This window comes from Astatotilapia calliptera, chromosome 14 (genome assembly GCF_964374335.1).
Source record: "Astatotilapia calliptera chromosome 14, fAstCal68.1, whole genome shotgun sequence".
NCBI lineage: Eukaryota > Metazoa > Chordata > Actinopteri > Cichliformes > Cichlidae > Astatotilapia > Astatotilapia calliptera.
The window spans coordinates 10,891,524-10,919,484 of record NC_137435.1 but is presented as its reverse complement, the minus strand read 5'-3'; the positions used below and the strand labels follow the sequence as shown (position 1 = coordinate 10,919,484).

Genomic DNA, 27,961 nt, shown 5'->3' with positions numbered 1-27,961 from the left:
ATTTCAGGTGTTTTGTGGTCACTTTTGCATCTCTCTGTGGTTGTTAAATTCAATTTGAGCCTGTTTTTGGCCAACTTTTGCTTCTTTTTGATGTCATCTTCATCTCCCTGTGATTATTTTGCATGCCTTCTTTTGTTATTTTACTCGTTATGGTTTCTTTCTTGGTTAGACCGGGAGCTGCTTACCCTGCGACCTGTATGCCCCCTCCCGCTCAGCGTCTAATCAATATTTGTGTGTGAAGTGTGAAGGACCGGTTTTCCTTCATTGGGTCTGCCTCCTGCTCTGTGCCTGAGTGGCAGCAGTGGGCTCTGGCCGTGACGTTAATCCGTGACGCAGGTTCGCCCTCCATCACTAGCCGAGCCCACAGACAGAAAACACCACCTAGAAACCGAGCGAGAGCCCTCACGATCTTTGGAAATATGTAGTTACGCTACACATTTTAGCGCATTTCGACGACAAAGGAGTTTGGTGAGCTGGTGAGTCAAAATTTTTAATAAAAACAGTGCTGCTGCAGTCACTTTGCTTCTGCAGTTTGGAAATGTTAGCTAGCCAACCGAGAAGCTAACATTAGCCTAGCAAAGATGTCGGTGATGGCGGACGGTGCCCGTTATTTCCAATTGCGGCGATGTTATCTAACAAGTAAAACCACGGTATTTACCTAGGTTTTATTAAACAATCATGTGAGTGAACCTAAATAATGACCCAGGTTTATACAGGCTCTTTACAGCGCCCGTTTATCTAAAAATGAAAAAGGTCGTGTTGGCAAATGGAAGGTGAAGCTGCTGAAGTGCGTTTTGTATTCGCCTGAAACCAAACAGTGAAAGTTGCCAGTAAAATGACCAACCCGGAATACACGAACAAGAAACGGACTTCATCCTTCATATTTTTAAACATTATTACTTCGCTGATTCAACATTTAACGGCCACTGTGAAATATTTGAATGTATTTGTATCAAGTGGTCGTTCTATATTTGAGAAACCTTGATGAGAATCTTTGCTAAAATCACTGCTAACTAGTATGCTAAAGGCAATGCTAATGTATTTTTTCCTCTCTCTGTCAGAGCAGCTACATGGACAGTTACCATGGGTGGTCATGATGATGAAGATATGACATATGTTGTGAATAAACAGAAGCAAGACGAAGAGCTAAAGAACAAACTGAATGACGGCAGCCACTGGTGCGACCAGGAGTCCACCGGCAACAATGCCAAGTGGGTCAAGGAAGGCCAAAACCAGCTGCGGAAAGTAGCGGAGAACCAGCAGGACCAAGACCACAACTGCAATATCAATCAGAATGGGAACAGGGAAGACTTCCCTCACCAGAACACCACTCAGGAAGATCAACAGGGTAACGAGGAGCAGACCAAGTCTCCCAAAATCGCAATGACCCCTGGTCTCAGTCAGGAGGAGTCAAAGAACATCCTTAATGAGCCGCTTCTCATTGACACCCTGGAATCCACAGAAGAGAAAGATAAAGAGAGAGAAGAGGATGACAAAGAGAAGGAAAGTAAATTGGAAGACGATGAAGAAACATCAGGTGACACCAGAGGAGAGAAACTGGCAGAAGAAGAGAGTAATGTGGAGTCTCAGAGAGTGGGGAGGAACGCTTGCCTGCTTTTTTCCAACATGAACGGGACACCAAGTGATGAAGAGTCCAGCTGGCCTGCTCTGTCTCAGGACAACACAGCTGACAGCTCTCCAAATGGCAACAGAGGTAAAAACTAAACAAAACATACAAGGTGTTTAGACAACTTTATGTTGTAGCTTGTGCAGATATTAAAAAATCTGAAGAATACACTCTGTTTATTAGCATCATACTGCAGCTAACAAGAAAAGCCAAAACGGTCAAAATAGAAGCAACACAGGATGATTTGGCTGCTAAACATATCAGTAAAAAAGAGACTCCTGGAAATAGTGAATTATCATCTCTTTATTTAAATTACAGATGCTATACTTTATTACTTAAATAACTCATTATTTTTAGTTATTATTAGTTTAAACCTTTCCTTTTTTTCCCCCCTTTTAAATACTGCAATATTAGGGGGGTGTTTTTTCTCAGGGGCAAAATTTAGAAAGCAGAACAGCTATTACATCTTCACCAACGCTTCCAAAGGCTGGTTGTGTTGACCAAATCAAAAAAAGTAAAATGTTTTTTTACTTTGTTAATTAGATAATTAATATGCATTTCCATGCATTTAGTTGAGATGAAGTTACCTATAGTAACCTTGGTCTCCTACTTCCCGCCCTTCAGAGTCTTTCTGGGATTCCAGCGCTTTTGAGACGGACACAGACCTGCCCTCGGGATGGATGAGGGTGCGAGATACATCGGGCACGTACTACTGGCACATTCCCACAGGCACCACTCAGTGGGAGCCTCCTTCACCCCTGGGTAAAGTTGGGGACTCCATGATGTCCTCCACGATGTCCCTGGAGACTACGCCCTGCGAGGAACCTGAGGTGAGGTCTAACCAGCATCCTAATTTGACAGAGGCACTGACAAGTAAAACTGTTGTTAACGGTAAGTCTTGTCACATTTTTCCAGGAATCTTGGGCCCAACTGTCCAGCACTGATGAAGGTGCTGGTGAAGGGGAACTGTGGAAGGTAAATCATGGCTAGAGTTTTATTCAACTCACCTCTTTGAAATGTCTTTTGAGTATATTTAGTAGGGTTGTGCGTAACGAGTCCTAGAAGATTAAATGTTGCTGTCATTGCTTAGTTAGAAAAATTTTTCAGTTTATCAATCTATAAGGTGGAAGGTAAGACAGATGTTCTACAGTACTTTGATCTAGAACAAGGATAGTTGTATGTAATACTCAAATAAATCAATGCTTAACTGCATTCGCTAGGTGGGATGCTTACATCCCTGAAGAATGAAAGCTGTTGGTTAGCACATTTAATGTTATTCAGAATCTGCTAACAAACCTAGGTAGTTCCTAGATTCAAGATAGTTTATTGTAATTTTGGATGGTATTTGCAGAAATACACAGGCTGAAATGTTGTTTCTCACCAGCCTCTACAGTGCAATAATCAATAAAAAAAATAACAACACAGTATCTAACAATCAAGCAGCAGGTTGCCAAGACACTTGGTAAACTCAGGTGTAAACAATCACATTAGGTAGCAGCAGGCCTCTCACAGAGAGGGTGTGCAGTGTTATGCCACACATTTCAGACATTTAAAATAAGATCTGACTATTAAAGAATATGATTCATGGATTAAAAACACCCTAAATACAAACAGACAGTTTTTTTTTGATGGAGACTATTTACCCTAATTCATTAGAATGAATTAGAACTTGATTTTTTTTCCTGAACTTTAAGACTAGCTCACTAGTTAAAGTTTTTGCATTCTCCCATTTAAGACTAGTAAGTTAGTCACCAGGAACAACCCTAAGCCTTATAGTATTTTGGACAATATGACAGAATTTACATACCTTTCATGCATATGTGCTCTGTGATCAAATGGCTCCATCTGCACATAAATGTTTGTCTTTAGGAGGAGGGAGAAGTTGCATCTGATCAAAGTCTGAAGGAGTTTGAAGGAGCAACTTTACGCTATGCATCTATCAACCTGAAGTATGTGGTGTTAAAACTTTCTAATTAGTCAGTGTTAATTTTGGAGATGTTTAACTTTATTTTCTGTCATTGTAGCTATAATTGCTCCCAATCTGAGGATGAAGAGAAGCTTGCTCCACTCTGCACAGACTTAGAAACTAAGGTAAATCATCTGCTTAATTTTAGATTTTTTCAATATGTTCAGAGTAGTTGGGTCTCAGTTTTCATTTTAGAAATGCTGTCACAGAAAACTGGCATTGGAATGGGTCTCAGAGATGTAGGACATATGAAATGTGTAGGGGCGTTGATTATTTATCTATTTATTTACCTATCTACCAAAGATTAATAGTTTTCTGCACATGAAAGAGTTTTTTGTGTCCTAGTTTATACTAATATGCAGCACTTTTGTACTGTCAGTGTTTCGCAGTGCGCTCTCTGGGCTGGGTTGAGATGTCTGAGGACGACATGGCACCTGGCAAGAGTAGTGTCGCTGTCAACAACTGCATCAGGCAGCTCTCTTATCACAAACACAACCTTCATGACACCGCTGGGATCTGGGGAGAGGTAAGATGATTGTAATGACACACGCACACAGATATGTTCATGACATTTTATGTAATGTTCTTTTTAATAAGAATTTCTTTGAATGTGCAGGGCAGAAACATGTTTCATTTAGTGGTTGGTTCCAACCACAATTCGTCTTTGATGATTTGATTGAAAATGATTGATAATGCTCCATTTCCATTTCTAAAATAGTGTTTTGAATTCAAGAGAAATACTTAAAGTACTGTGGGTAACAACATTTTGTAGAAATGTGTGCTTAGTCTGACTTCTCAAACTGAAACGTGTGTTGTGACAGGGTAAAGACATGCTAATGGTCCTGGAGAATGACACCATGAAGTTGATCGACCCACTGGGCCAGACTTTGCTTCATGCTCAGCCGATTGGCAGCATCCGGGTCTGGGGTGTCGGCAGAGACAACGGCAGGTCAGTATCCACAGCACAAGGGCAAATTGAAAATGGCAGAACTATAAAATGTATTTAACTGCCTTCTTCAGTCAGTTTTGAAAACAAATGTAATGTCATTGGCTCTGCTGTTTTTTATGATACTTAAAAAATATAATTTTTAACTTTAAGCTCATATAATTTTTTTTTTTTTTAATTGGACATGCATTTTTTTCTTCTTTCTATTAAAATGTAGCTCGCATTTGTAATTTGTTTGAGGTGCTCAGTGACAGCATGTTTCTAATGAGGCTATTTAAATCTCAAATTAAATATATCTCCAGGCTTTTTCCTAGGTTAAAATCTACCTTTGGAGGGCATGTAAACCTGATTGGATTTTTTTTAAAAAAAAATTTTAAAATTTTTTTTGCATTTCCCAATTTTTGAGTTACTTTGAATAGTGACAAGCACAATGTATTTTAAGCTTAAGTAAATTTAACTCCACTTTATAAATGGAGGGGGGCAGATCATATCTTGCATATCACAATCTTGATAACTATCCTGATGGATGCCAAAATGTTTAAATGGAGCGGAAATCCTACTCGGTTTAAGGTTAACTGAAGTTTGCTGTGATGAATTTTTGCATTGAGTGAAATTTAGTTTAGTTGAGTTCCTGAATATTCTTCATAACTTCTGACTGAATAAGCTGCTTTATTTTCCATATTTGAATGGGTTTTTTTTTTTTTTTGCTGTTTTTGTATTGGGTCCTTACTCAGTGACTTAAAATGATGTGCTGCAGTTCTGAGATCTGGCATGGTGGCTGTGTTAGTCTTTATTTTGCAGCATGCTGCTGCCCTCTGCTGGATTTTTAATAACATTGCCTCCTGTTGCTGATTTCTTAATAATTGTGTATTTCTTTCTTTTCTTTCATGCTGCATTTTCAATCATGAGCAGGGAAAGGTATCCATTAATGATTACTATTCTAAAAACTGTATATAATTCTTGTTGTGTGCCATTTTGTTGTTATTTTCGTGTGTGTCTGTCTAGAGCAGGGCGATGTGACCCAAAATATTTATCACGCTATACATTTGAAAATTTGCAATAACGATATAGGGGCGATCGTGGCTCAAGAGTTGGGAGTTCGCCTTGTAATCGGATGGTTGCCCGTTCGAGCCCCGGCTTGGACAGTCTCGGTCGTTGTGTCCTTGGGCAAGACACTTCACCCGTTGCCTACTGGTGGTGGTCAGAGGGCCCGGTGGCGCCAGTGTCCGGCAGCCTCGCCTCTGTCAGTGCGCCCCAGGGTGGCTGTGGCTACAATGTAGCTTGCCATCACCAGTGTGTGAATGGGTGGATGACTGGATGTGTAAAGCGCTTTGGGGTCCTTAGGGACTAGTAAAAACACTATACAAATACAGGCCATTTACCATATAACTGGTGATATAATTGACACTAGACAAAATACAATCAATGTATTTTCACTTAAACAGCAGCTGTTTTTTATGTGCATTAAAGTTATATAAAAATGTAACAGTGCTAATGCAAATTCCTTCCAGCAAGGAATTTGCATTTGGCTGAAATATCCTCAGCATAACCATGTATAATATCCACAAAACCTAAAAAGAGGTTATAAACACACAATACGGTAATATTATGTTGAAGCACAGTACGTATCACTCCGTGAGGCTCCTACCTACAATAGCCGTAATGCTTTGACAATCCATCAAGCGGTGCGGGTTCATAGCTTAGCAAAGTCGTACTAAAACATTTGACAGATTTGTGCCGTGTGCCGCATAAAATCGTTTCGAGCTCAGTAAACACAACCAGAATTCATACATAAGGCACACGGGATTATAAGGGGCACTGTAGATTTTCAGAAAAATCAAAGGATTGATTTTAAGTGTGCCGTATTTTCCAAAAAACACGGTAGCATGCTCTACCAAAAATAGTGCTTTGTGCTTTACAAACCAATTCTGGTTTATCTGTTTCATTCAGCGTTCCCTCTTTCGCCCTTCTCATTCTCTGCCGCCGGCATGCTTTTTCTGCCATGTGTGTATGAAAACAAAGGCACTGCGCATGCACGTTTTACCCATATTCTATCACGATATTTCATTTTCTTATCCTTGCCCAACATTATACCGGTATTACCGTGGCCGGCATGATATGGCCCAGCCCTATGTCTGTCTGTGTTTTATGTTCTCATAAGCTTGTATTTTTAAAACCGTATTTTTAAAAACTGCAGATTTATTATTATTTATTTATTTATTATTATGCAGATTCATTATTATTATCATTATTATTATTATTATTATTTAATAAGCCACTCTGTATGTGTATATAATCTTTCTCCTGCAGGGATTTTGCTTATGTCGCACGAGACAACCTGACCCAAGTTCTGAAGTGTCACGTTTTCCGCTGCGACTCGCCCGCCAAGAACATTGCCACCAGCTTACATGAGATGTGTTCAAAGGTTAGCCCTTATTAGATTTGTCATTATGAATTCAAAGAGTCTCCGCTGATTTTGAGGTGGTTTTTTTTATTTTTTTTTTATTTTTAAATTTAATTAAAATTCACAGTTTTTCCCTTATTTAACTTCAGATAATGATGGAGAGAAAGGCCTCCAAGCCAGGGGTGAGCAGGCTCAACTCTGACCCAGGCAAACCTGTGGTCATCCCTGTTGAAGGTAAAGCAAAGTTAGACACTTTGAATGTCCTAATTTCTGAAAGCATAGGAACAAGTTGCATAATGTTTCCTCACTTCTTAACAGAGTTTCCAGCTCCAAAAAATGAACTCTTCCAGCGCTTCCGTGTTTATTACCTGGGCAATCAGCCTGTGGCTAAACCCGTTGGTAAGAAAACGCCTTAAAGTGTGTAACTGCTGTGCTAAATACTTCTATTGTACTTTGTCATGCTGACCGTGTTTGTGATGTGCTGATCATATATTCTGTGTGTGTTCTTTTCAGGTATGGACATAGTCAATGAAACACTAGAGACAGCAATGAATGGCAGAGATAAAAATGACTGGACTCCTGTCTTTGTGAATGTTGCACCAGCCACCCTCACAATACTTTCACGACAGGTATTGGAAAACAGTCTGAACATGACAGAACAGTATGGGGAATTAAAGTCAGTGACTGATTGTCATCTTCACTGGTCCTTTTCTGAGTTGTCATCAGTATGTTTAAAATGTGCGATGAAGTCATCATCAGTGATAACCCTAAACCTAACTCTATTCTGTGGGAATAAGTCATTTTATTTACGTTTTACTTTAATTAAAAGTAATTTAATTAATTTGGGGGCATTAAGCTACACACACAAGAGATATTTGTAAGAACAGTCCTTTTTGCTTTTGTCCGCTTTTCTTTTCTTTTTAAAGTTTTGTGAGAAATAGCAGTGATTCTCATAGTCTGGACTCTGATATTTATCACTTGCAGTAACCATCCTAGAGGATAAACTTAAATGTTTTTCTTTTGGAATTGCTTTGAAAATCAAATGATTTTTCTATGACTAGGATTTTGCGATTTACTCTAAAATTACCATGAAATATTTAGATTGTAAGGAGAAACTGAACAGATGAAGCAAAGCCACATACCAAGTGTTACCAAGTGGTACTTTGTTTTCTGACCTATTTGTTTTCCTGAACTCATCTTGTATATTGCTGGTAGTTGAAAAGAACTTATAAGGTACTTGGTTTTCCTCGTGTGATGATCTAGAGTTGTGTCTGAGGGTTAGGGTGGACTGCAGAAGATTTCCACATTTTAACAAATTTTTTTGACTGGACAACCTTTGTATTTTTTATTTTTTTAAAACTCTAGGATGAGGAGGTGCTGTCAGAGTGCAGGGTGCGTTTCCTGTCTTTCATGGGTGTGGGGAAGGACGTCCACACCTTTGCGTTCATCATGGCGGAAGGTCCCCACGATTTCACCTGTCACATGTTTTGGTGTGAACCCAATGCGGCCAGTCTGAGTGAGGCCGTGCAGGCTGCCTGCATGGTGAGTCACATGAAACACTCACCATGAGTCAGCATGAGACTAAACTAAATAAGAGTTCCTGTTTGTCCTTAAGTGGGAAGATAATTTGCCACAGTTGTGGAATCCAGTGTTGAGTCTTGTCTTTGTCACCTTAGTCATCCATGTTTGTGGTTTTGTTCTCTTTCAAGCTTCGCTACCAGAAATGTTTGGATGCACGTCCGCCCAGCCTCGCCTCCTGCCTGCCCACGCCTCCCGCCGACTCTGTGGCTCGCCGCGTCAAGAAAGGCATGCAGAGTCTGCTCGGCAGCTTCAAGAGCTACAGGTCAGGATCTCAGTCCCCGTGAGCTCGAGTGCAGATGATACACTGTCCTTTAAACACAGGACCCATCACAACAGCCCCCGTTTCACTCTCACTTGTCCTTCTCTTCATCCTTCTGCCTTACGACTTGTCTCGTCACTTAGTCTACAGTGTGCAGAGTAGTTTGTGGGGAAAATGTGTGTCTGAAAAGATTGCATTTATTTATATATTTTTTTCGGCTTTTACTTTATACAAGAATTTTAAACTCTCATCTCCAAACAGATGAGCCCCTGGCATCAAATGTTGTCTTTGCCGGGACTCCTCCTGTGAGTCTTTAATATTTTTGTGTTTTAACAGAAACAATGCCATGAATGTTGAATATGGATGTATTATATTTTAAATGCAATGCTAGATTTTGCTTGAAAAAGAGGTTGATAAATTCCCTCACACATATGCTCTCGTCCCCTCGTACCCCTCAGTGCAATTATCATCTCCGGCACGCCTCCTTTTCTACTGTTTTAAAGACCGTACTGTAAACCACTTGTGGTCGGTTGGTGTCAGATCCCCAAACTGATTTTCTAAAACATCACAGCATCTCTCTCTCTCTCTCTCTCTCTCTCACCTTAGGTTGTAACAAAAGAGTTTTAGATGTCTCGGTGATGTGCCACGTAGTCATGTACCCCGCTCCCCGACTCAAACAATGTATTTTCAGTCTTCCAAAGAACTCTACGGTCATCTGTCACATAGTGAGCAAACACTGATTTGAGTGGAGTGTGTTTCTCATTCATTCTGCATGAACATTTGCAAGTTCAGTGCTAGTGTGCAATAATCAGATGTTCTAGTGCGGTTGCCATGCGATTATTTGTTCACTTTATTTGAGAGAGTCTGAAAAGATTTTGAGTGAGGCTAATGGAACAACAGAGCCATGTTTAAAATCATTATATTATGATAGATATAATAGTAATAAAAACAATCTACAAACTCTGGGTTTTCTCAAAGACATTTACCACCAACAACTTCTGAATAGTACTGTAGAAACTCACCACAGGCTGCATGTTTTGATAGCTTAGAGTTTTTGCTGCTTGCAGCATTGTAGTGCTTAAGAGCCATCAGTGTATCCTGTAAATTCTTTCTGTGTTTCTGTATGGTAAAAGAGGAGGCTGGAGCTGATGTGTTGTTTCGTGTTACATAGGCATGTCACTCTAGGTAGTGTCAGTGTTTATCATAAGCTAGCAGTAGAAAGTTAGACTTCCTGTCAGGTTCTTCAACACTGAAAAGTTGAGAGCAAATTGATGTCTGTATTTAGTTTGTCACAGGGAAACCTAGAGATGATCTCTAAGTGGTTTACATTTTTATTCTTTTCCTATGCCAGACTTTAATGTGTGTGGGTACCTGGCCGCTCCAGTTAATGTATTTTTTTATCGTTTTCACACACTACAGTGTACACATTTAAGACGATTTTCACATTAGCTCGTTTAGATTTAGTTTTTATAAAGAACACACTACTAAGCCGAGTTGTATTTTATCTTTGTGTCTGTCAGTGAACAATACTGTATGTAGCACAATAGTAAGTCATCTAATGTTAAAGATGCAGTTTGTGAGATGTTTTGGACACTAGGGGGCGTCTGTTTGACCATGTTGTATAAAAGATAGTTTCACATCAAATGCATCGCCACAAGTAAATGACAACACATAATAATGTAAAAGGAATCCAGAGTTAAAATTGTGTCTGAAATATCTTTAATTCATTAATATATAAAAGATAAATATATTTTATGGAACATTAAACCCCCTTAAATGCATTGGTGCAAAATAATGCACATCTTTTCTCTAAGATAAAGCCATTTTTAAAAAATGATTTAAGCTAACGACTGACGTAATTAGTTTTCTGACTTAGTCTCTTAAATAACACTTTGATATAGTTAAAAGCTAAAATCAGAGGACCAGCACTATGGAAAGTGTTTAATCTATATTTAAAAGATAAAACCAAATGTTGGTGCTTCAGACAAGTGTGACAGTGTCGTTTTGTCCATCCAGTTGTGGAAGCAAAGCTCCACGCTGGCCTCTCCATTCGTTCAAACTCACAACACTAAAACTCTTACCAACTGCTTCTTTTATGTGCGTAAAAAATATAACACTACTGAAACTTAGACTACATTGACTCATATTACTGCCTTGTCACTCATGTGTCACTTGGAATTATTGTGCTTTTTCTCCTTCAACGATTGCTGTGTCCAGTCAATGGCAACACTAAAGCCAGATGAGTTAAAGAACATTAGCAGATTAATTTATTTCTGTTCATGTAAATTAGGTGTATAAAATGTATGTATATAAAAGTCACTGCACAATAAATGTGAACATATCATAACTGATTATCTTGTGGTCTTTTAATGTCATTTTTCTGGTTGTGTGAATCCAAGTGTCTCTGGGGAAATTGGTTTCCAAAGGGCAGGATTAGATCCTATAGCCTGAAAATGTCTCCTTGTGGTTGTAGAAGCGTTGGATGGTTTTCTTTCTCTATCAATGCCTTTATCTGCTATTGTTAGCTGGTCCATTAAAATGGAAAGAACCAAGTGCAAGCTGGGTGGCCCTTTTTTGAATATATTGCAAAGCTGCTGACACTAGTGTTACCATATGTATTGACAAAGCAGTCACACAGTGTATTAGCAGATAAGATACAAAACACTAGACACCACCTCCCTCCACCAGTCACCTGTTCAGTTGATATCAGCACTGCTGCCCCCACCTGGTGAGTTCAAAAGGATGGGTTGGGCTGGGTATTGTTTCTCTAAAAGATATCTTTGGAGATCAAAGGTGCGCATAAAGTGGAACCTCAGCAGCAACCGCAGCCTGGTAATAATAGGCTCTGCTATCTCCACACAAATATCTGGACTGCTCCGCCAGCGGGATCCTGCAGCAGTTTGGACGGATCAAGGCCCAGGCTGTAATCATTTCCTTTTGAAGAGCTAGACGGGGACTCTGTGCTATGTGACTGATTGACTGCTGTTTGTGGAGATTAAGCATATCAAAGTTTACAGGCATCCTCTGTCCTATTGCATCAGGTGTTAAACGTGTCTGTAAAAACACAAACGATGGCTGCTTTTATGGTCAGTGTGCATGCGGACTAGAACCATCTTTCTAAACTCGTCTGGCTTTATAAAGGTAATAGTTTTATACTGAATTTGTTAAATAAAATTTAACCACAGGTAGCCTGGACAGTAGAACCATCTGCCTAGTGCTTGGGAGCACTTTGTAATGGTGCGACCTCTGGGGGTAATGTTGTCTAGCACCAGAATGTTGGTAACAGATCTTTTGGTTTGGGTTTTGATGAAGTCTTAAATTTTGATTGGCTCCAGTTTACAAAGGTCAACTTGAAACAAAATGTGCAAATGTATGGTCGCATCCCAAGGGGGGAAACAAAGACAGTTACCAGACAGCAGCAGTGGAATTACAGTTTATATTACATTGTGCTAGAAATAGAAATACTCAAGTCTACATAGACTTTTGCTTCAGACCATAAAAAATAAATAAATTTAAGCTTCTGTTTAAGCTGGTCAGGAAATGGTGCTCAAGTAATGTATTTAATTAGTTAAGTTTAATTAGTCAATTAAGGTTCTTTGTGTGATCAATGCTAAATCTTTGAACAGTGTAGTTTTGCATATGTGTATTATTATTATTATTATTATTTTTGTAAAATGCACTGAGTTTACTAGTTGACAAACTTACTCTTAGCCTCTCATTTAGTTTCTTGCGACGTGGTCACCCTCGGTGGACACTGGATCTGACTGGGTTTGGTAAACTTGAAGGCCAGACTTTGGGGTTCATACTTTGAGTTTCTGAGCATTTTTTGGGGCATCTTGTCCTGCTGGGAGAGACTACTGCCATAGGATAGTGCTGTTCCCAAACAAATCCATGTCTTTTATTTTAGTGACAGACTTCTCCTTTAATTTTTTTGATTTCTTGTGTTATAAACAAAGTCCTTCCTATGATGTCTCACTATGGAACTGAGACACAGTTCAAGTCTGTTTTGAATCTCGCCATTTTAATTAAGTCGTCCCTTTGTTATTAAATGACAGGACACGGTTATGCCTTACATACTGTATGCCATAATTAGCTCATAATTTAATCTTACGTTGTTTTTCTAATAGACCCAAAATAACTTATTCGGCATCATATGTCAAATTTACTTGCACTAAACTAATAATTTTTCCTGTTTTATCTAAAAAAAAAAAAAGGACAAAAACAAAAATACAGACACACACACACACACACGCAGGCATACAATCTGAATATTATGCCACTGCTATATGGGACTGTACATTGTGGTGCTGTTGTTTTGTATCATTTCAAATGGAGTGTTTATTTCAATAGAGGCCTACAGCTAAATAAAATGTAAAGATTATCACCCTCATAATGGCTGGATTTGTTGCTGGACTGCTGTGGTACGATGCCTTTGCAGCCGAGTGCATGTAATCCTTTCTTTGAGGATTTATTTCTTATACAAAACACATGCTGGTTGTGTAGCCTTGTAAAGCTTGGATTGTGAATGTGCAGCGGAGGCATGTTTACAGCCACCCATGCCCTCAATCCCTTTGTCTCCTCAGTATTCTGCTGCCATATGTGTCTGTGTATCTCCAATGCCAGATTTATGCATTCCCTATTTGCAGAGTGTCAATCACAATTTACATAGGTCGGCCCATGGAGAAACTAATCACAATTATAATTATTCCTATAGCCTAATTATGCTTGTGGCATTTGTTTAATGGAGATTTATTTTGAGTAATGAATGTGTAGTCTTGTGGAACATTGCTTTTCCTCTTGGTGTGGAGGAGAGGACTTGCGTCTCCTCTGCCGGGCTCCTCAATCTAATCACCAATCTCAGGCTAGATAAAAGGAGCTGGTGCAAGCTTCGTCTTCAACCTGGTATCAAGTTCTGAGAGAGATGATAGAAATCCCTGCAGGGCACAGCCTTTCCAACTCATTCATATTGCTAGAGTACACCTCTTTGTACAAAGATTCTCATATCCTTTGCAGCCCTTTTTTTAAAAAAAACCGTGATTACCCATTGCAATCTCTGATGCTTTTTTTTTTTTTTTTTTTTTTTGCCCTCTGCAGGGCTCTGTAGAGATCTGTGCTTCTTGGTAATCTGGGGTGACAATGCTGAGTACCGAGCCTTGGTCAAGGCTACAGCAAATCAAACATGGCCACAGGAGATGAGTAAAAGCATAGAGTTGGATCAACTACAAAGAACAAAGCCAAGGAGACGACAATCCTTTGATGCCACCACTGTAGGGACTGTTATAACAAACAGTTCCTGCTTGTACCTATAAAATCCATATAATATAAGATTAAAAAAACACAGAATGGGAGGTTGGGGAGAATAAATGACAGACAAAAAAGGTGCAACACACAAACAGTAGTGCAGCACGTTAATACTCTGAGCCATTCATTTGGGGATTAAGCATCAAATCTCAAAATGTTCAGTAATTCATTCTCTACCAAATAACACAGTGATTGCTTTGCCAGTGGGAGCAGCCAGGCGCCCATTGGTGTCTGGATAATCGTTTTTCCAGTGGTCCTCCAGCGATTCCAGCAGCTCAGCGGTCGCTCAGTAACAGTTCACTACACAGCAATCTAACAGGAACCACTGCCTTCACTGGCTGTGCAGCACATGTTGCATGACAATGTTAACCTGGACTAAGCCAACGAGTAGGGCTCAAAATGTACCTAGTTTCTGAGATTGACAAATGTCACCATCAAAGCCTACATGAGTAAAAGTAGACGTTTTTGCTCCTGTACACGAGACAGAGTCAGAATAAACAGTTTAAGCAATAAGGTCAAAATTATGGACGATCATAAACAAAAAGTCTGAGAGCTAACAAATGACTGATATTGATGTATTAATCTGAGTCTGGTTAAGTGGTTGTCACTTAACAGACAACTAGGTATTTAAATAAAAAAATTACTTCATTATATATTTCAGTAAGATTCTGCTGCAGTTTATAAATTGTACACAGACACTAAAATATCTAACGTAATGCTGGTTGCTAGTTAAAAACCCAGCAGGAAACATATCTGTGTAAAAGCCCCGACTATCAGATTAATGTGATTTTTAAATGGGAAATGTAACTCTTGATTTGAGACTTAAGATGAACTTTTTGATGCTGGAAATACTGGAATGTGAGTTTATTACACTCTTGAGATCTAAACAGTTGAAGTTATATAGTTTAGCAACCCCATTTCTTTTTGACATACAGATCTTTATTTAGTTTTATATCTGTCATGCGATTTTTCATAAGCAAATATTTGGCTGATCTTTCCATCGGTTTCTTCATTTGCATAGGACTACATACATGAAACTGCCTTTAAATCTTTCACCAAGATCTCACTGACAAATCATTTCATTCCAAGACAAATATACTTTTCTGGCACACCTTGGTCCACCGATCTGTCATATCTATTAAAATATGTCAAACTTCATAAAAGAGTAATTGCCATGAAGAATGGTGAGTGTCACACTGGAAATGAACGGTCTTTATATTTGGTGCACTAACATGTCGGTGGAATCTGTAATGATCTGTAACAGCAACCAATTCATATTCATATTGTCTATGATTGGGGTTCCTCAGGCTGTGACGTCCATTGATCGAAGATAGTGGAAAATGACATGTCTCATTATACATAAGGATGAAACATCCCTGATGTGTTAGAGGACACAATGGTTTGAATGCTTCCTCATTTCCCGATTATTTGCTTCCTTAATAAGAATTAAATGAGAAAATCAATATTGATCTTATATCAGATTTCTCATAAATACTGTTTGAAGCTACAGTGAGAAGCTGATTGGTTGAGCTTAGGATAAGGACCCGAAATGAGCGGGAGGAACTAGTGTGGTCCTTTTTTTAATTTTTGAAAAATGCCTATGATCACACAGCCATTGTGGAAGTGTGTTAAACCTGCATTTTCTCTACTGACCAGCAGGGGGCAACTTCTCTGGAATAAAAGAGGTCCAGAGTCCAGATGTCTATGAAAAAATTACTCTGCTGTTCACTTGATTTATGCCCTCAATAACTAATTTCCTTATGTGTTTGTGGTCTCAATAGCTAGTCCCGAGTCTTAGTTAACAGCATGATATTAATTTGCTAAATGATGGCTTCATTTAGAGTTAAATAGATGATAAAGCATGACATACTAGCCTTTGCTCTTGACATCTGGTTTCCAAGAACTGAGAGGGCTAAAAGAGGCCAAAACGACTCACAAACCAAAGCTTCCACCCCATAAATCTCACCAAATAATACGTGCTTTGATACATAAAACACTAAATTACAAAAGCAAACATTATGTTGAAATGTCATCTCTTTAGTTTTTGAACCGATCTCATGCGTACTATAAAGATCCAATTGGATGGCCTCCCTTATCGCTTTACCGAATACAAAACTTGCAGCTGGCACATTTCCGTTCTTCCATTCACTGCAGGGGTTGCACTCTGCAGAAAGTTTGCAGTGCAAATGGCTTTTCAAGTTTTGTATTAAAGAGAAGATAAGAAACATTTTTCAGCCTTCACACAAGTATTACATTTGTGAGGAGGTGCACAGAAGCTGAACACATAACTGCCACAGTCAAGTTTTAACACACAAGTATAAATGAAACATTAAAGGTGCAGGCAGGTGAGTTTTGCTCCCCTTTGATACAGCCAAGCTTGCTGCTGCTGCTGCTGACTCCGCTCAGCTTTGTGTTCACTGTACAAAAGAAGAGAGTTAAAGCATCGTATTCATCCGGTCTTCCTGTCTTAATAAAGCAAACGTGGATATTTCTCAAAAAACTTCCTTTAGCACCAGAAAAACCCACACAGACCACACAAACACAGATATCAAACAGCTCGGTGCCTTATGGGTGTAATCATGAACAGTGAGATAAATTTAGTTGCCGACAATTTTCTCTGAGAAGGCAACAACTTTCCAGCGTGGTCTCCCGCGACTCTCTCCACTGATGCCACAAATCTGATGCCTAAAACCCTCCAAAGACATCAAATTGCATTGTTAGTTTGCAAATTTGTTCAAGCAATCAACTCAGTCTCACTTGGGGTACCAATCTGACAACAGGAATGATTGGAATCCTGGGCGGCTTCACTGCTCGTCACTTGGGACCGAGATGAGAGAGGAATTACAAGAAGGCCTGAAATTGCGTGTTATTGTTGCCTCCCCGTGTTCCTGTCCTCTCCTCTGCCTCCACCCTTTTTCTCATGCCCACGTCTGTCCCTTTCATTGCATCTTTCTCTAACTGTGTGTGACTATTAGAGACAAAGCCAAAGGGCAATTGTTTTGGATGGGAAGCTAGAAATAGCCCAGATGCGTGTTTTATTACAAAGCAGAGTGGGTATCGTCTAAGTGTAAAACCCTCTGATTTGGGAGATGAAATATGCAAAGTTTGAGGGAAAATGCAACATTAGGCCAGACATGATGGCAGTGGTAGACAGGGATAAATACTTCATCATAGCTAATACTTTACAAGGAATTTTAGGTAAGCGAGGCGGTTTTGTCAGGTTCCCTGCAGAAGTGGACAAAATACATTAAAATGACCTGAAGAATTGTGGCGAAAAGGCAGAGGGCAGATGCAGGCGGCTCCCAGCTTGCTTTATATTTATCAGTTTCTCTTCACACGTTGCTTTCAAGAAGAGGGTTGTGGGGGTGAAATGACCTGATGGGAGCTGAGGGGAGGAGAAGTAGGCTGTTGATTCTCATTTCACCGTTCCCATCTCCCAGCAGGATTGTCTGAGACATAGATAAATACTGCCAGCACTGCGATTTATAAGCTGTGCAGCAGACACAATTTCACCCATTACCTGACTGACTCAAAAGTCCAGCACGCTTCAGTCCCCTGCATACAAAGTACCATGATTTCAGCTGCTTTAACCATTCTTTCTCCTCCCTTTGCTTCCCGCCCCAACTTCTTTTAGTGAGCACCACTGGGGGGCATAGTAACTCTCTACTTTTAAATACTTGTCTATAAAACAGAGATGTGCTTTGTGTGATAATTATTCCCCCAGCCAAGTCTTCTGTTTACTGTGGCTGTGTGTTTACTCTTAAATCAGAGAATTTCACCACACTGGTTTTAATTACAGCGTTAGCGTGACAGCTATTATCCATTCAATGCCAAATGGTCTGAAAGTCAGACTACACAAATGACATGTTGCTAATGTTACATTAGTTTCCAGTCTGCAGATGGTCGTGCTCACATTTCAATGTTTTTTTTGTTTTGTTTTTTTTTGTAATCTGGAAGCAACCTGACCACGCTTTATAAATATGCAATGTAATGAAAAAGGAAAAGGTCATGCAGGCCCAAATTTAGCAGATTGAAAATGAATGTTTTCTTTCCACGTGTGGCAAGATGAGGATATAAAAGGGATAAAGCAGGAGATGTGCTTTAGTTTTTATGTACAGCATTATTTGTGCAGAAAGATTTTTTCTTCTTCTAAGAGCAACTCTATTTTCTCCTCCTAGTAGAGTTGAAAGGTCGGGTCCACTCAGACCATAAAAATCATCTTTTCTTGCTCGCTCCTAGTGGTATCTCGTCTCACAGACAGTTTGAGTTTTATTTGGCCGGGTTGTAAGATGGCAACCTCTTAGTTATCTGTTGCCACCCCAATAAAGTAAGGGTGACACTTCTGCAATTGCTAAAGTCTCTCACCTAGACGAGGTAGTATTACGGTCTCTAGCCTCCATGTATTAACCTTCTCTCTTAATCTATGCATCTAAAAGTACTGATTGGATGTTCCTTCTTTAAATATATTTACTGATTTTCTGATTGCTTGACTTTTTAAAGGTAGATGCGCATGTAATTCTTACACATACTGTAGCAAGCTATATAAATCTTAGTTGATTCTTTGAAAGGGCCAACAATAATTTAATAACACTCAATTTTTATTTCATCATAGAACAAAATACTCTCAATTAAAAGCATCCATCTTTTTCTAAAGGCTATAGTGTCCAGCTACTTACATTTTTTAGTATATAGAGGAGATCAACTAATACATCTAGTATAGAGAAGGTCTGTACTCACTACAGCCTGTACATACTTATAGTTATAGAATATTCACAACATACTTCATACCGTGTACATTATAACATACCATAATAGACCCATTTCTGTAATATACTTACATATCTATATTATTGTTAATATATATTGTAATATATCTATATCACTAAAGCACTTCTGGATAGATGCAAACTGGATTTCGTTGCCCTGTACCTGTGTATGTGCAATGGCAATAAAGTTGAATTCTATTCTATTCTATTCTATTCTATTCTATTCTATCTATCCATCTTCATCCGCTTTGTCCGGGGCCGGGTCGCGGGGGCAGCAGCCTAAGCAAAGAGGCCCAGACCTCCCTCTCCCCAGCCACCTCCTCCAGCTTATCCGGGGGAATACCAAGGCGTTCCCAGGCCAGCCGAGAGATATAATCTCTCCAGCGTGTCCTGGGTCTGCCCCGGGGCCTCCTCCCGGTGGGACATGCCTGGAACACCTCACCCAGGAGGCGCCCAGGGGGCATCCTTGTCAGATGCCCGAACCACCTCAGCTGGCTCCTTTCGATGTGGAGCAGCAGCTGCTCTACTCTGAGCCCCTCCCGGATGGCCGAACTTCTCACCCTATCTCTAAGGGAGAGGCCAGCCACCCTTCGGAGGAAGCTCATTTCTGCCGCTTGTATCCGCGATCTCGTTCTTTCGGTCACTACCCACAGCTCGTGGCCATAGGTGAGGGTAGGGACGTAGATCGACCGGTAAATTGAGAGCTTCGCTTTTACACTCAGCTCCCTCTTCACCACGACGGACCGGTGCAGCGTCCGCATTACTGCAGCTGCAGCCCCAATCCGTCTGTCAATCTCCGGCTCCCTTCTCCCATCACTCGCGAACAAGACCCCGAGATACTTGAACTCCTCCACTTGGGGCAGGAACTCATCCCCGACCCGGAGTGGGCACTCCACCCTTTTCCGGCTGAGAACCATGGCCTCAGATTTGGAGGTGCTGATCCTCATTCCCGCTGCTTCACACTCGGCTGCGAACCGTTCCAGTGCGAGCTGGAGGCCCTCACCCGATGAAGCCAACAGAACCACATCATCTGCAAAAATCAGAGATGAGATTCTGAGGCCACCAAAGCGAAAGCCCTCCGCCACTTGGCTGCGCCTAGAAATCCTGTTCATAAAAATTATGAACAGAACCGGAGACAAAGGGCAGCCCTGGCGGAGCCCATCACCCACCAGGAACGAGTCCGACTTATTGCCGGCAATGCGAACCAAGCTCTTGCAACGGTTGTATAGGGATCGAATGGCCCGTAGCAATGGGCCAGACACCCCATATTCCCGCAACACCTCCCACAGGACACCCCGAGGGACATGGTCGAATGCCTTCTCCAAGTCCACAAAACACATGTAGACTGGTTGGGCAAACTCCCATGCACCCTCAAGTATCCTGGAGAGGATAAAGAGCTGGTCCAGTGTTCCACGACCAGGACGAAAACCGCATTGTTCCTCCTGTATCCGAGGTTCGACTAACGGACGAACTCTCCTTTCCAGCACCCTGGCATAGACTTTCCCAGGGAGGCTGAGGAGTGTGATCCCCCTGTAGTTGGAACACACCCTCCGGTCCCCTTTCTTAAAGATGGGGACCACCACCCCGGTCTGCCAGTCCACAGGTACTGCCCCTGATCTCCATGCAACATTGCAGAGGCGTGTCAACCAGGACAGCCCTACAACGTCCAGAGCCTTCAGGAACTCGGGGCGGACCTCATCAACACCAGGGGCTCTGCCACCAAGGAGTTGTTTAACTGCCTCAGTGACCTCGCCCCCGGAAATTGGCGGGCCATTCCCCTCATCCCCAGACTCTCCTTCCTCCTCGGAAGACGTGTCAGTGGGATTAAGGAGGTCCTCGAAGTATTCTTTTCACCGCCTGACAATTTTCTCAGTCGACGTCAGCAGCGCTCCGCCAGCACTATACAGTGCAGGTAGAGCACCGCTTTCCCCTCCTGAGACGTCTGACGGTTTGCCAGAATCTCTTCGAGACAGTCCGAAAGTCTTTTTCCATGGCCTCTCCGAACTCCTCCCACACCCGAGTTTTTGCTTCAGCCACTGCCCGAGCCGCATTCCGCTTGGCCTGTCGATACCTGTCGGCTGCCTCCGGAGTCCCACAGGCTAACCAAGCCCGATAGGACTCCTTCTTCAGCCTGGTGGCTCCCTTCACCTCTGGTGTCCACCATTTGACTCTATTCTATTCTATTCTATTCTATTCTATTCTATTCTATTCTATTCTGTTCTATTCTAGTCATTGAGAGCTCTGTTAGCTGGTGAGCTTCTAGTGCTGAATCATATTTAATTGCAGCTTTAATACAACACAGTCTTAGTGGCTTCAGCAGCTAAGGATGTGAACTCTCAGGAGTGAGGAGTGAAAATGAAGCTTGAACAATGTATTGCGGCGTCACTTTAAATGCCCAAATAGGATTTATGTTTGACATAAACACTGGTTTCGTTACCAAAATCTGACAACGTCATCTTTTCTGTGGGCTATTTTGTTTGCAGTTGTGTTAAAAACCACAGGCCATCCTCACCATTCTCATTCAAAGTCAAATTACTCCTTCAAGGCCTGCCGGTAATATGGGTTAATTGTTCTGGATGGCTGGATCACTTCCAAGCAGTTCATCCAATTTCCATTTAAATTGAGCTATCGGAGCGTGACACGGCCAACGTTTGGCTCTGCACTGTCGCAGGCAGGCGACAACATCGCAAAGCTGGCTGCAGAGAAACCTGCTCGCAGGTCAGACTGGAGACTCTCAAGCGACTCGCAACAAATGAAATGCATGCAAACACCTTGCTGGTTCTCTCAATAAGGCATTAAGAGATAGCAGAGGAATAACACTCATACTGTCAGACCGGTCAAGATACCCCGCTGCATAGCCAGTCTCCTTTTGGCCTGGGCTCCTGTTGTCACTTGAACAATAGACGACAACATGGCGCTCCTGATTTCTTTCTTTGTCTGCTGGCTGGTGATTCCCCGAGACCTGTGCTCCTCTAAAATCAAACTTTTGTTGCCAAGATGTCGCTGCCCTGCAGGGTACATGCCACAAAACTTCTCAAGCAATTGGGCAGGTTCACCGTCAACAGAACGCCCCACTGTTTTTAATTTCATCTTTTGATTTAAGCCTTCAGTTTCCTCCTCTCTTAAAACATCGCAGGCTCTAATGAGCCTTGATTATTTCCTCCTTCTGCTATTGTGTTGCACATCTTTGTTTTTTGTTTTTTTTTAATATAGTATAAAATCACAGCAGTGCATTTGATTTCTAAGATGTGAATTCATCGTCTTTCATTATATGAGGCATACCGATGATTTAATACATTAAAACAAACTTTGTTCAATATAAGAGGCTGAATTCATCAAACCACAGGACTCCTTTTTCTTTTCCCTTTTCTAACTTTCAGGTCAACCACTCTCTTTGTGATTTAAAAGCTTGCATAAGTAAAAGAAGGGTCTCTACAATTATGAATTTATTCCAGTGATGGTTTAGACTTTTGTGATCCCTACAAAATCAGATTTTTGACCTTCATTGGGTTCCCTATAGCAACCGGTGAATAGACTTTAAAAAGAAGAAGAAGGTTTTAAAGCAGCATTTACTGGGGAGCCTTCGAATTGAAATTGATTCCACCTAAGAAAAGGCTGAGAATTAGGACTAATGCAATCTTTCGTCAGCTGTTGCAACTGATAAGCAGCTTTGAAACACAGAATAAAACTCCCCAGAAGACACTGCTGCACAAAAACACACAACCCCATTTAAAGAGATTAACTCGCCTTCAGTTTTACTTCACATTCAAGTCACAGAGGATCTGATGGTTTAATGTCAAAGCTATATAGTTATTCTGTTGTATCAAAAAATAATAATAATAATGTGAACCTTTTCTAATTTGCACCTTTATTCCTAAAATCTAATCTTTTGTCATATTTATTTCATTCATTCAGCTCATTCTTGGGCCAAAGTGAACATTTGTGCCAAGTTATGTCCTGAACACACAATACCTCTAGTCATGCCTGTCATCAGCTGGAAGCATAAAAAACAGCAAGAAATCAGCAGCAGCAGAAGTATTCATACATACATAATTTCCTCAGGGATTATTAAAGTATTCTGATTTGGATGATTCCGACTGCTGGGAAATCCCTGTGTTACAGCAGTCATAAACATGAACAAGTAATTCAATAAATCAATGAGGAATCTAAAATTAATGCAGCAATTATGATATGAAGTGGAAAAGACTCTCTATGTCTGTGCTTATGGAAGCAAAACTAAACAATTTGTTAAAGAACTTTTCAGCTGCTTATCCAAAAAGTGGTGCAGGATGATCAAGATCCATTAATTATCCATGGCCATTCACCACACCTACAGTCATTGGCTATGAATGGTATATCGTATTTGAGCTTGTGCAACGTAAACCAAAACTGTATACATGTGTTGATATAAAGTGCTGTTTCCCCTCCTGATTTCTTTTATTCTTCTGTGTATCTCAAATTATGTTAGCAAACGCAAAATATGATGTTTGATTTTTGGCATTGCTGTCTGGTTATGTTTTCGTGTTAACTGGACACTCCTATTCTAAATGACCCTATGCATTTTTTTAAACACTCAGTGGATTATATTTAATTTTTCCAGGAAATCTTTCCATTTTTTAGTGTGGTTAAAGAAGAAAAAACAAACAAAAAACGGGAATTCCAGGTTGTGAATTCCTATACTTCAGTCTAATGGTAATCCATGAGAGACAGATTGTGGCTGTATCGAACGCAGCCTTCTGCTTCACTTTTCTTCCAGGTGTCACATGCGTGCTGTGAATCGTTTTGGATGACTTGCATCTGTCACACCCCCACAGCCTGGCCAACCCAGGTTGTCATAAAGTCCACGCCATTCTGTGTCATCGATTCGTTTCCCATCTAGAAATGAACCCCATGTCACACGTATTGTTTCTAGATTGAACAGGAGTTGGCCAACATCTGCTGTAAATCATGCACTCCCATTAACCAGAGGGATCTAGTCTGCCTCCTCCTTTCTCCCCCTCTCTTTGTTCTGGGTAAAGCCACTGTCTCGGCTTCATTTTTAGGATTTTTTTCCCTAACCCTAGGTCCTCCATCACTGTCTTCCCCGTGAGAGGGATGACTCTAGTTTGTAAACACAAAGATGTCAGGTACAACATTAAAACGTTTAACCAAGTGGAGGGGCACCCTGACCTCACTCGCTTGCAAGCTTAGCGAGGTCAGGATGAGAAAATGGAGGTCACATAAAACACAAACACATACTGTTTTAAGACACTAAATGATGCCATGGAGGAGGGAGCGTCAGACCCAACTAGGCTTATATTTAACCTCTTTATGTTTTCTCTTTAATTGGTTTAAAGGGTCACTTCACCCATTCCAAATAAAATCTTATCTTTTCACTTACAGCTAGAAATAATGTTTCACTTCTGATTTATTCACAATGAAATATATTTGTTGACATATTTTTATTATTATTAGTGGTGTTTATCTGGGTCGCTATTAGGAAGGAAAATAAAATGGACTCATATGAATGCAGAAATCACATAATAAAAAACACCCACTGAGTTAAATGTTCCAGATAAATAAATGAATCAGTGAAGTGACAATGCTGCTAAACTCTTTTAGTAGCTGTTAAACAGCATAAGCAGTCTGACACTGGTAAACAGGAATAAAATCTGCCTTCCAGCACTGCAAGGCATCATTCAGTGTATTTTTTTTAAAACCACAAAAGAAAAGTGTTAAAAATGTCTGAGAAAATACAAGATTATGTAAGGACTCAACACTATAGCTTCATAAATATCTCACAATGCAATGCAGTACATCAAGTTAGATGTAATGTATATAAATCTTTAATTTATATCTTTGAGTGGATGTCCTTAATTTAATTGACATTTTTAAAAAAAATTGGACATTAATTAGTTTATCTGAAATTAGATCGGGTTTCCATGGCAATCTACAACTTTTCCGATGCCTTTCCTTTTTCTTAGGTTTTCAGTGAGTGAGTCCTGGCTTTTGCCTTTATGAATGTACAATTTTTTTATAGATCATCCGCCTGGATAATTGAGTGAGGGTAACTGACAGGTGTCCGTACATAAGGAGCTGGAGTCTGATAGACCTCATCCACAGTGTTGGGAAGGTCACTTTTAAAATGTATTCCACTACAGATTACAGAATACATGCCCCAAAATGTATTCTGTAACGTATTCCGTTACGTTACTCAATGAGAGCAACGTATTCTGAATACTTTGGATTACTTAATATATGATCATGCTTTTTTACAACTACATGAATGTACTATTGCTGTGTGATTTATTACTATTACTGAAGGCTACTCGCCATACCAATAGCAACTAGATTTTTAAATCTTAATATAAAATGAGTAACAGTAGGGTGGACATTATAAGGCTGCACTTTTTGCAGTCATCTCATATAGAAAACTATTCCACATATATAAAACAGGTCTGCGGCTCCGAACCATAGTAAAGGGACCTCTGGCTAATACGGGCTCGTAGCCGAAAACTAGTTTTACTTTGTTGTCTGGGTGAACTTTGCTAGCGAGAGACAGAGAGAGGCATTTAAAGGCTGCTCCAGCGGAATTTATTGTTTCGGAGGAAAACACGAACACAGCGTACAGTCGAGTCTTAATAGCTTACTTACAACTGGGCTCGTCAGGCACTCTTCTTGGCTGCAGTGGTTATTATTATATTTACATGCTTCCAGCTCCTGTTTCTGCTCGATGACAAGTCGTACTTTTCCACTCTCCTTTTTCTCCCTCCCTCGCTCACAGACACATAACGGGTATGGCAGTGCATTCTCCCTGCAGCACGGACTACGCTGCCCGTGAGGCTACATTTTTTAGAGCAATGCCTGTAACACTCTTCTATTGCCTTCATATTAAATCATTTAAAAAAATATTTCTTCACGTCATTATGAGACACGAGATTGAGACGCGGGCATTTGAGCCTCTTAATGCGTGTTTTGTTTGGGTTTCCACCGGCGTGGAATTACCAAAAATAGAGAGGGCATAGCCTAACATATGAAACTAGAAAAGACCGCCGTGTAATCGCTTTATTTTAGCAAAGTAACTGTATTCTGAATACCACCCTTTTAAACGGTAACTGTAACGGAAAACAGTTACTCATATTTTGTGTTTTAAATACGTAACGGCGGTACATGTATTCCGTTACTCCCCAACACTGATCATCCACTGCTTAATGGGGTGCATGACTAATATTATAGCCTGCTGTGTGGTATAGGAGTTTGTGCTGAAACAAATCATATTGCTTCATTAAAATGTGATTTGGCATTAATTAGCCAATATACGGGTCTGCATGTTGTATCCATAGCACTCTACCTTTTTATCCATATAAGGTAACTTCTGGCTTAAAATGCTAACATTCATCCAGCCATTGATTTTTTTGCACTTATCCAATTCAGGGTCCTAGCTGTCATAGGGAAAGAGGCAGTGTATACCCTGGACAGGTGGCCAGTGTATTGCAGGGCCAACACAGAGAGACAGACAACATTTCACACTCACATTTACACCTATGGCCAATTTAGAATAACCAGTTAACTTAGCAAACCAGAGCACCCAGAGAGGAGCTGCGTACGCATGGGGAGAACATGCAAACTCCTCACAGAAAGGCCCTACCAGCTGTCCGATGGATTCAAAGTCAGGATCTCGATGCTGATGCTTGTGCTGACGCGTCAAAATGCAGAGTAAAAAAAAACTGGGTGAGGTTACAGTGACTTTGTCCAACAACGATGAGAGCAACATCCTCCTCTCTGAAGCCTTAATGCTCTCTGGTCGCTATGGTAACACATAAATATTTCTTTCAAAATAAGACACACAACTACAACACGGGAAAAGACCCAGGGAAACCGAGTTAACGATAAAAAACCTGAAAACTATAGATTTCACATCCCAGCCTCAACTCTCACGGCCTGGTACCAAACAACTCACGGACCAGTACCGGTCCGTGGCCCGGGGCTTGGGGGCCGCTGGTTTAGTGGGTGGGAGTCGGGGGACTTTTACATACTGAAGATTAAACTAAAGATTGTTGCAAATGCTACAAGTTGTGTTATCTTTTTAAAGAAATTCTGGAAATGTTTCTGTTTTCTGAACCTTTGATAAACCCAAATATATTTTGTATTTGATTACAAAAACAAGAAGCCAACCCCCCCCCCAAAAAAAAAACAAAAAACAAAAAACCCCAAAACAAATAATAAAATGTTAAACAGAAAAAAAAGAGTCTAAATCCAAAGCAGGTAATTTTTCTGTCTTTCTGTCTTTGGCTTTTCTCCTGTGCAGGAAAAAATAAAACCTCTTTGTCAGTGTTAGAAATGCTTTTGTAGTTTTCTGAAAAATACTTACAAATCTGACAAAACTACTGTCCATAAATGTTTTGTATCTATTACACGTGTTTTGTTGGCATGTTTGGATCAGCCTGTGTAAAGGCTAATTTTAAAGAGGATTCCGGTCTTCCACATTATCAGCTCCCCTTGAGCCGACCTTGACATGAACACACTGAGCCTGAGGCGCTGGGCTGGGCTCCCCTCAGGCTCCCCTCCCCCATGGACTCTCTGCAGGTTGACTGCCTGTCTGAAAAAAACGAAAAAAACATGTCCAGATACTTCCATTGTTCTGTGCTCTGATCTTCACACAGGTTGCTAAAACAAAGCCTACTTATTAATATTTATAGCCTCTCTGATGGGATGGGATCAATGGTGAGAGGTGAAAGAGAAGAGAGTGTGTCTGAATAATCATCATCCATCTACTTCCAGCTCTCTCTCACTCTTCTGCCTCTCTGAAGTGGAAGTGGAAGTGATGATGGAAATTTGATGCAATAGGGGAGAAGAATGGCTGCATGCATGTTCACACATACATGTCTATGTTTTGCTTTTTTTGCCACTTTGACAGGAATCCTACTGAGTAATTTTAACAACATATTTTCTTTTATTAACAGGAAAATAAAGTGAAACAGCGCTCACCTTTTGGCAACTTTCCTTCATAAATGTTACTGTGTCCTTATGCACAGACATCTGGTTTGAAAACCCAGGCCTGTATTGCCTGGCTCTGTTGACTTTTATTTGCCCTAATTTCTTCTCTTTCCCAGCTGAAGATGTGTGGGAGTG

The 27,961-nt window shown here is 40.5% G+C and overlaps 1 protein-coding gene across 4 annotated transcripts; it reads left to right on the top strand.

Annotated features, from left to right (window-relative positions):
- The first annotated feature begins 316 nt into the window (after positions 1 to 316).
- apbb1 (amyloid beta (A4) precursor protein-binding, family B, member 1 (Fe65)) lies at positions 317 to 27,961 on the top strand. 4 transcript variants are annotated; one of them, XM_080289247.1, is made up of 15 exons: positions 333 to 476; positions 1,062 to 1,714; positions 2,252 to 2,457; positions 2,543 to 2,602; positions 3,497 to 3,576; positions 3,652 to 3,718; positions 3,973 to 4,119; positions 4,415 to 4,542; positions 6,850 to 6,964; positions 7,093 to 7,177; positions 7,262 to 7,342; positions 7,457 to 7,572; positions 8,309 to 8,485; positions 8,653 to 8,786; positions 27,943 to 27,961. In XM_080289247.1, exons 2-15 carry the CDS (start codon positions 1,084 to 1,086, stop codon positions 27,944 to 27,946), a joined length of 2,031 nt encoding a protein of 676 aa, XP_080145373.1. In that variant the 5' UTR covers positions 333 to 476; positions 1,062 to 1,083; the 3' UTR covers positions 27,947 to 27,961. The 4 variants fall into 4 exon arrangements, with proteins under 4 accessions (XP_080145371.1, XP_080145373.1, XP_080145372.1 ...); XM_080289246.1 differs by lacking the exon at positions 27,943 to 27,961 and adding an exon at positions 9,390 to 9,533; XM_080289245.1 differs by lacking the exon at positions 27,943 to 27,961 and having other exon boundaries at positions 317 to 476; positions 1,067 to 1,714; positions 8,653 to 9,335.

Coding starts and splice junctions, on each gene's coding strand:
- apbb1 (XM_080289245.1), top strand. CDS start 1,084: ATGGGTGGTCATGATGATGAAGATATGACATATGTTGTGAATAAACAG. Junction 4,120..4,414: donor CCGCTGGGATCTGGGGAGAG/GTAAGATGATTG, acceptor GTGTTGTGACAG/GGTAAAGACATGCTAATGGT. Junction 7,343..7,456: donor GCCTGTGGCTAAACCCGTTG/GTAAGAAAACGC, acceptor TGTTCTTTTCAG/GTATGGACATAGTCAATGAA.